This window comes from Terrapene carolina, unplaced genomic scaffold (genome assembly GCF_002925995.2).
Source record: "Terrapene carolina triunguis isolate 2854851 unplaced genomic scaffold, T_m_triunguis-2.0 Scaffold232, whole genome shotgun sequence".
NCBI classification, from domain to species: Eukaryota; Metazoa; Chordata; order Testudines; family Emydidae; genus Terrapene; species Terrapene triunguis.
The window spans coordinates 5816312-5826057 of NW_020664583.1; the positions used below are offsets into that span (position 1 = coordinate 5816312).

The 9746-nt window shown below is 36.4% G+C and overlaps 1 protein-coding gene across 3 annotated transcripts in view; it reads left to right on the plus strand.

Annotated features, from left to right (window-relative positions):
- Nucleotides 1–9161, plus strand: part of ATRIP (ATR interacting protein) — a 23890-nt gene extending 14729 nt beyond the window's left edge. For all 3 annotated transcript variants that reach the window (XM_024195669.2, XM_024195670.2, XM_024195668.2), the window contains exons 9-14: nt 2076–2792; nt 3607–3749; nt 6006–6097; nt 7206–7289; nt 7749–7998; nt 8459–9161. In XM_024195669.2, the coding sequence (XP_024051437.1) occupies nt 2076–2792; nt 3607–3749; nt 6006–6097; nt 7206–7289; nt 7749–7998; nt 8459–8526 (1354 nt within the window). In that variant the 3' untranslated portion in view covers nt 8527–9161. The remainder of the gene's footprint in view (nt 1–2075; nt 2793–3606; nt 3750–6005; nt 6098–7205; nt 7290–7748; nt 7999–8458) is intronic.
- Nucleotides 9162–9746: the final 585 nt, after the last annotated feature.

The window sequence follows — 9746 nt, forward strand, 5'->3', positions numbered from 1 at the left end:
AACGGCGCTAAAGTCGACATAAAAGCCTAGTGTAGACCAGGCCTTAGATTAGCTTCTAAAGTATCTTAATCTTGGATATCTTGCTCTAAAAGTACTAGTGCTTTGTCTCTTTTCAGATATAGTGTTCCAAGCCAAGTTGTCTTCAATACCATAGCCCTAACTATTTACATAAGTAAAGGCTGTGCAACTGATTTCTATGAGCCGCCATTGTTGTTGCTTCCCCCCAGCCTCGCCATTGTTCGTTCTTACCTACTGCATTTCCTGTTACCAGTTTTCTCTCCATTGCATCAGATTGCCTACAATACCATAATTCTGCCTCTTAGATTGTTTGGAAAATATGTATTGTTTGTGTGTGTTTAGCCCTTCACTTATGGCTTCTACATATTACAAGACCTTTCTTCCCAGAAATCGTGCTGGATTCCCCTAAATCAATTTGGGCTTTGATGTCTTCTTAAACCCTTTCATCACTTGGTGACTTTCCCTATAACTAAAGCTAACACAGTCTCGTAACTAAATGTCTCATTTGTTCCAGGCAGCAAGAGCCTCTTAAACAATTGCATTGTGATGCTTATCTTTAATTATTCACTGTAGCAGATGAGCTGTTGCTTCTCTCATTTATTTACTTCTATTGAAATGGTAACTGGTGGTGTTTTGTGTGTGCGTTTACGTAAAATTAGATAAGGGCATTAAGCATATATAGCTCATAAAAGGTTGCTGAGGATTATAGCTGGGATGGATGAAAACCACATGACTCCAATCGTATTAATGCTATGATGTGTATCTGGAGGGAAGACCTAGGGTTCTTCATGCACAAGCCTAGTATCCATGTTCCATTTGTGCTGTTCCTTATGGCCAAAAAACAAAAACCTGGGAAAAATCCATGTTATTTTGTATCCCAGATTCTTTTTCTGACTGGTCACCACTTCCTCAATAAATAAAACTTTTCCAGGAGTGCTTTCTTACTCCTTGTGCAATGAATTTGTATAATAGTCCAAACTTCCTCCTCTTCCTTTTAAGAAATTATCTCCATGTTACACTCATTATTGCAGAGCTTTTTTTTTAAGGCTCTTCAGTTTTTGTACAATTGAAGTACTCCAGCAGCTGAAACCATGCAAATGCTTGTATGGAATTTCAGGTTTCATAGTATGTTAGCATCCATTGCTTTGTCCGCCACCCGATCATTCTGAAGAGAGGGCTTGACAGTATCATAGTACTTGTATGCATCATCATCTGGTCAGGACAAACTTGGGACAGGAAGTACTATAGATTTAAAAGTACAAAAATGACTCTCTAAGGTGTATTTTACACTTTAAGAAAACTGTGTGTGTGTGCAATAATGAAAATGACTAGTTGGTTACATATGTTACCATATCTCCTAAAACCAGGAGACACCTACATAGAGTTTAAATGTAAATTGTTCCTCTGCCAAAGACAATGGAAATAAATGAGCAATGCAGCCATTTAATTTTACTGAGCTTCATCGGCAATCCTGCTAAATAGTTTATCTAATGAACATTTACCATACTTTAAAAAAAAATGTACAATAGAGAGAGTCCTATATAAAATAAATGTACACGCTAATTCCCCACATAATCAGTGGGGGGGAAATGTCTCAAAGTCCCATTGCCAATGTCAACAGATTAAGGATGCAAGTGATAAAACAGTAATAGTAGATTTTTTTGCCTAAAGTAGTAAGGGATCTTTCAGAATATTCTATTTTCTGTTTTGCAATTTAAATAAAACAGACTTGCATTTATTCACCATGTAGCTGACTGAGACAATGAAAAAATGGCCTTCCAGCAGCAATTCTACTGGGAGGACTAAAGGTAAGGTCAACTGTCAAGTTATGCTGCTTGCATGGTAGGGAAGGGTGCTGTAGTAGAGCATTCTTTCTCCCACATGTGCATAAAACAGTGACTTAACTGTCTTATTTTGAAATTGGACATCTTAACACAATTCATTTTTCATATTACATACAGAACATGAGTAGCCAGAGGATCAAAGGATATACATGGTCATTTCACTGTCTTTGGTACATTGCGTGTATTGAACTATTTCATTTTGTTTTTTACTAGAGGATCTACAGGAATATCCAGCATCAGGACAACTTATTCTCAGGATGGAACTCCTTCTTCTCTTGCTGCTTTAAGAGAAGCTCAAAAACTTGCAATAACGGGATTGAACTTGATTGCTATGGATGAAGGATCATCCAAGGGAGACCTGACAGAAAGTGAGAGAGGACTATTCCTTCTTAAACGCTTTAAGATCCCAGGTGCAGTGCATCTTCTACCTCTAGTGGAATACCATATCAGTGCATACTGTCAAGCTCTGCAGTTGTCAGCAAAGTCAAGAAACAGTCCTGAAAATCAATCAGTTAGTTCTTCTAGAACTAACTCAAGTATAATATCAAGTACCGAGGATTTTAGATCTATTCTGCAAGAGACTACAATTACATCTCTAGGTGTTCTTTATTACTTGGTATATTACAGCTGGGATGTTGTTTATATATTACTATCTTCTGAAGTGAAAAGTGTGTCTGAGATGGAGAAGAACATGGCGTGCAATCATCAATCTGATGATAAAAAAGAAAATTCCAGACCACAAGGCCAAACTGTAGAACCACAAGATGCTGCTAATAATGACCAATCCCAACATTCTTTGTTCAAAAAATTGCTTCAGCTGTTAGCTTTGACTTCTACAGCAACAGGTTCCCAGACCGACAGTATCATGAATCAAAGCCTAAAGGTTTTGGTGAAACTAGCTGAGAATTCAACAGTTGAGTTACTAATAAGGTAAAAGACAGCTCGAGAATGTTAAAAAATTATTCCATGCCTTTTGTTTTACATTCCCAAACAATTCCTATTTTCCTCTTCAAATCTGTGATTCACACGGATTACAGCAAAATGTGTTATGTATGTGAGAGGATCACAGATTCCTCTCTGCAGCTACCTCTAATAGCAACTGAGGATCACACCAGTGCCTCCATTACTCATGAACATGATAGGTGCCCACAAGCAGTAAAACTGAACTGATTCCGCTAAGCTTACGCTTCACAGCTGGTGTTGCCGCAGGAGGAAATTATCCCATTTGTCACTGGCAAGTGAAAAAATTTCAAGCTTTTGTTATAGTCCATAATGCCCCTAAATGTGTTCCATTGTATGATCAGAGTCACTGGTAAGTATGTACAGAACGTGGACATCTTGCTATGTGATTTGTGAACAAAATCCCACTTAATAAATGTAGTAAACCTCTAAAAGACCTTTTGACCTGCAAGTGATTGTATGCATAACTGCAGGTTCAGTTTTAGAGGGTGGATTAGAGGCCCCTTTGAAAATGTACCTGACTGAGTCAGTATATTTACTTCGAGTGTTTTTCTTTTTTCTGACAAATAGCTTTTCTCCCAAACTTGAGGAATAGCTGCATAGCAGACCTGTGTTTTGTCTGGCTAGAGCAGTGGTGGGCAACCTGCGGCCCGCGGGCTGCAGGTTGCCCACCACTGGGCTAGAGTCTCCTGTCCACATTAATGTTTTTAAAATCCTGAGTAAAATGATTTGCTTCCTAAAGTCGTCGTGTTTCCAATTTCTAACTCTGATTTCCTTTTAAAAGTTTTTGGCACTTGCTAACTAGCCAGATGCTGCTTCGCTGTGTGTGTCCTGAGACCCCTTTGTCTGCTGTCCATCTGACTGTGCGGCTGCTGGCCATGCTTATTCATCACCAGAAGCTAGCTGCTCAACTTTGTTGTCATTCAGGTAAGAGAGAAATTACTAATCATCATCATTCTTAAACAACCTATTTATGAAGCTTAGTGGAAAATGTTAGTATTTTTATAGGTGTGAATTATGGGTGTTATGCATAAGTCTTGCGCCAGTTATTAACTCAGAAAAGCAAACTATGCAGTATTACCTGAGAACTTGCCAGCTGGTGCTAGTTTTCAACAATCTGAAATTTTAATAACCATGTGGATTTCTCTTGGCTATTTTCCAGGCCTACTTTCAAGATGTTAACAGTTTAATATGGAAAAGTGCTACTGAGAAGTAAAAAATCAATTTCCCTCTAATTGGTACCTGACCTTAAATGACACTGTTGGTCTCTGGGGCTTTGGGACTCTAGACACATCACAAATGTCAAGTAGAAGGTCTTTTTCTAAGAGTCTACCTGATAGTGGGATTCTGAATAGCAGTTCCCCAAAGCCACATAAATTAACTATTGAAAACTACAACAGACATATATGGTCGAATGCATAATGTACTGAACTAGTATTTCTTATGTAATGCTTAGTAAAGGTAGCTGTATCAGAGTGGATTGATTTAAATGACTGATTTTAATCATGATTAAAACCAAGCAGGAAACCTCGGTTTAAATCTATTTTTAATTGTGTTTTGCATTGATATATTTATTTTTCCCCAAAGAAAAGTTGATTCTCATTGGTTGGTAACCATTAAAACATACTGATTTGCAACTAAATGTAGCCTTTATGGTAAACTAGGTGCTTTTTTCCTAACTAGGAGGTTGCACTATACCTATACCCATTTATTTAAGCAATTATGTAGCTTAACTTAAATCTACTCAGATTCTTAATTTTTCCATCTTTTATTATGTTAGAAAATTGGTGAATGATACATTTCTTATTTACAAGATGGCTGCTACTTTACTTCCAATTTTGATCAAGCTCTATTTGGATGGAAGTTCAAATTCAATTAAAAATGCAAAAACATTTTCATTTTTTAATTAAAATGATCTTTAATGTGCTGGATGCATAAGAAAAATGTTTATCAAAGCATGTTTTGCATTTAAAACTAACTGATTTATTAAACAAAAATTATTATCTGTAGTTAGTGAATTGAATTGATTGTTTCTTGTCTCCATGTCCTTCAAGATATTAGAACTAGTAGATCTCATCCTCAAACACCTAGTTTGTATTCATGGATTGGAAGAGGGAAAACAAGCTTTCCTGCTTTTTCAACTCCTAGTTGATTTCTTAACTTTGAATGATCTAGTCATTGCACTAAACTAGTTTAATAAATTGAAATGAAGAAAATATTCTCTCTGCACTTGCAGAAGAGGCTACTGCTATCAAAAGCTGATTTAGCACGTCAACAAACTCTTACTGGCTAAGCCCCTGGAATCACTGTCACCAGTTTAATGGCTTGACCTTCTTTAAAATTCAGCCGCAAACATGTGCTGCTTAACGTTATATTTATATTTAATTTAAATTCTTGTAATAGAATTATAATAAGCTTGTGTTAGCAGATTGTCAATTTCAAATTTAGTATTACATTTAAAAAAAACCCTTGCATTTAATATAAATAAAAAAAATTAATTTTAAATGTCAAAAAATCCAATTTTTTTAATTGTAGATTTTTATCCGCCCTTTAGTCTAGCTTTGGACTAGAATTCATGGAACTGCTGGCTTGGTGAGCAATTTGTAATGGACTAGCTAAAAAGGCAACAGACAAATAACAAACATCCTTGGTTTGACACGAAATGAATCTATCTCTTAAAAACCCACATCTTAGAAAAGGGAGATTTATAATATTAAAAGAAAGGTTCAAAGGGGGAGAGGTATAATTTTACCAATAAATTGGCCGTTGGTCAATCTAGAAACTGAGTGACAATATATCCAAATTAAACACACCATCTCCCTTTAGGTTGACCCCGACGCATGCACTGCCCCAGGCCCACCCAAACTGCTTTCATTTTTTACCCAGAAAAAAGTAAACACAATTGAGGGGTTGTGGGGGGAGGGTGGAACTAGGCCAGTTATTCTCTGCTAACCAATGGAAGCAGGTTTAACTAATGCTCTGAACTGCTTCTTAGACCTCCAGTTAAGATTAATCCATCAGAAAATCATACAGGATGCAGGAATTGAACCCACGTCCCAGCCCAAAAGTCCCCAGGAGCACTCAAACCACTGGGCTATCCTCCCTGCCCAGGAGAAAAGATTTGTATCAACAAACAAACTACTTAATAGAAGAATTAATGAAATTTGTTAAATATTATTTCAGAAAGCTGTCTTCTTCTTGCACTGTATATGTATATTACTTCAAGACCAGATAAATCTGCATCTGAAATGCTTTGGCTTCAGCTGGAACAAGAGGTAAACAAACTTTCTTTTCACACATGCTTGCTTGTTTCCTGATAATGGAGAAGGTGTCCAGTACTGCCCAAGAATCAGCCTTGTAGCTGATTTGGTTATGACACTGAAGTTATCTGCCCTTGTATTAAGAAACTAAACTTTTGTTTTCAGGCAGAGCTATTTGAAACTTTTAATTAAGCTGTAACTATTTTTACAGCTGTACTCAGTCATGTTCTTGTTGGCCTATTAGTGTGAGTAGGAAAGTTTTTAAAACAGCTGTATGCATTCAGGAACTTTATTCTGCTAGAGAAATGAGTTTCATAATGATCTGTAACTGCTTCAGAAAATACTTGCCTTTTCCTCAGTGTGTGTCAATGACCGATTTTTTTTTTCCTATTCTGTTTAAGTTCTTATAGAATGTTGTTATTCACTGTGGTATGAGTTCAGATTATTGGAGTCTAACCTTATATTTTATTATGCAATTATATATAATAGAATCAGTCTGTGCCAGACAAACAGTTCCCCGTACAGAAAAGTGAAAAACAAACTTGTTCATAATAGTACAAGTACTAATATGGAAAAGCTGGCCTCTGATTTGTTGCTGAAGCACTTGCTGTACTGATGTACAGTAATGGCTTGCTCTGAAGGCTACTGTCCCTCATTCCTTTAGCATTGTAAATTCTTGGCATTTCTTTGAGATAAAACAGTTAACTTTGAACCCTGTTCTTAAACTTCAGCATGTCCTTACTTATTTTTTGATTGTACTGCTGTCAATGTAGCTTTAACATTAATTTTCAAGGCAGCTGGGGTTTGGGTTTTGTGCGCTGTGAAGATAGAATATATTCTGTTTTACCACTACTTACAAACATTGGCACCCTTTCTCTGCAGTGTTGGAGAGGTTTTGCTTGCTAGTCAGAAGGAGGATCAAAATGTAAAGTAGCATTGGAAAACTGTTTATATTAGATTTGTATAAAAAAATCTACACAACATTAGTTATAAAAAAAAACTCAGGAATCTTTGAAACTAGTAATGAAATGCCATTCCCATTTTATTTGCAGCATAATCATGTTTGCTTAATCTCCAGAATCCTAGTTCTCAGTGTAATACAATCTGCATGTTTTTTTATTAGACTGTTAGATTCCTGACTAAGTGTGTGCGCTGCTCCAGTCCATCAATTTTACTACTTGGTACAGATTGCCAGTGCAGCCTCGAGGTATGTAACTAGAGCTGTTCAATTAAACATATTAAAGAAGACAAGTTCCACTTAACATTGTTATAGTAACAACATACATTGTGATTTAGGAGTGTTTAAAAGATGCCTTCTAATATGAAGCTTGAATTTCTCTGCTAGACTAGTATCAGAGGGGTAGCCGTGTTAGTCTGGATCTGTAAAAGCAGCGAAGAGTCCTGTGGCACCTTATAGACTAACAGATGTATTGGAGCATGAGCTTTCGTGGGTGACTATGTGGGTATTCACCCACGAAAGCTCATGCTCCAATACATCTGTTAGTCTATAACGTGCCACAGGACTCTTTTCTGCTAGACTGTGTCCTGAAACTTGGACACTTTCTATGACTGACTCCAGTAAAAGTCATAACAAAATAATAGAAAAACAAAATGTTTTCTAATATGTAAATCTCCTATATGACTCTCTCTTTTTTTTCTTCTGCAGGTAGTCAAGGCGCTTATTATAATGTTGCATAGACAATGGGTGAAGGTTAGAAGATCTGAGAGCAACTTGAGTGCGTATAGAGAACGAATTGTTCAGTTTTTACGGGACACTGTTTTGCTCTTGCATAGTCTATCTCAAAAAGATAAACTGTTTCATGAACATTGCCTGGAAGTTCTCCATCAATATGATGAAGCCATGCCTGGTGTCAGAGCCATCCTCAAAAAAACTCTAAATTTGAAGGCCTCTGAAGGTAAGGTCCTGGCAGAAACTAAAGTTGTGTTTTTGTTGTTGTCTGTTGTTGTTTTCTCTGCTGCCAGGGTAGTGGCTTTTAGAAGGTGTAACTGTGTTTTATTTTGTAAACTATGAAAATTAGCCCTAAAATACTGTAGATATTATATAAATAGGTAGTATTTTCAACAGGTAACTAATGGTTCTTGCCTCAGGTTGAGTTTACACCCCCCCCCCCCACACCCTCCTTCACTGGATCAAACATTCTGAACTCCGCCAGGATAGCAGTCCTTTAAAAGGTGTTCTTGGAGTGGGAGGAGGGGACTTCCAGAGCAGAGTATTCTTGTTTCCTTGAATATGTAATGCTCGTATTTGTGTTCTTAACCATATTAATTTTGGTTATGTTTAAATATATTAACTGAGGAATCTGATGTTTAAAATTATGTTCTGACATTCATTTGTAAAATGATATTCTGTTTCAGAGTTGGCTTTGGATGAGTTGTATCCTCCTGAGCCAGAAGTAGATGATCAAGAAATGGACTGCAGCTAGTAATTCAGCAATAATCCACCCCCCTCTGAATTCTTGTTTCTCAGCTTTGTTGCCAATATACATGTGAAATATAACCTGTGTTGTGGTAAACTTTTAAATTAATGGTGTGCTAAAGATCAATTACTGTCACTTAAGTGTAGCATGGCTCATTTTACTTAATTGCCAGCTAAATTTAGCATTATAAAATATTTTTATATCAAAAATCTTTTGATACTAAGAAGAGAATTAAACTTAATTTTGTTTTATTATGTATTTTTGCAGTTTGAAAATACTTATAAGTAACATGGAACTAAAATTGGCACAAACATGCTGTGAATGAAGTCAAAACTTCAAACTGTCACAACACTTTCCACTTAACTCTAATTAAGTCATTATGGTGTTGAATGTACTGAGTCCCAAGATCATTGTAACTTTTTAACACAAGACATTTTTTTAAAAGTGTGTTTTTTCTCATATTTTTATTCAATGTTTTGTCTAAATTACTCTATTTTGGGTTTGACAGACTTCAAGAATTTGCTCATTCTGATATTGGTAGATGACTTTAGTACTCTGATTTTAAAATATATGTATTGCATTTACATAGTTGACAACTTTTGCCTTGAAAAAAGGTATTAAAACCTACTCTGCCCCTGCAACTATGACTAATAGTCATCAATGTTTCTGAACTTCGTAACGGGCAAAATCTAGGAACACGGACGTGGCAAGGTGAAACCAGTGAATCTCAAACCTTTAAAAAAAAAAAAAACAAAAAAAAAACCCAAAAACAGTATGTCATCTTGTTTGAGGGTGCAAATATGAGGCAGTAGATTTGGGAAAAATCCTTCTTTCCTACTTTGCAGAAGAATGATTTCTCTCATGGATTCATCATGTGTGTGCATTGCTTCTTTTGCAACATTTGATACTATCTGCAGCAGTAAGTGTGTTAAGTCTTCATCCTATGATCTAGCAACACTTAGTGGGGCAATGGAACATTGTTTAACTTTTTATATGCGCTGAAGCCATTCAGTGGCTATAATCAGTACAAATCCACTGTACCTTTACTGGGGGGGGGGGGGGGGGGAAGGGAGGAGGGAAAGGGTTTATGCTATTGTGGTAGCATCACCTGTGCCAAACATGCTTTAAAGATGAGATTTCTGATACAGCTTTTATTCTGTATATCTTCCTAGAGCTAGAATATATTTGTTTAATTTAAACTGTATGGAATAAGGTGGTTTTTGTAA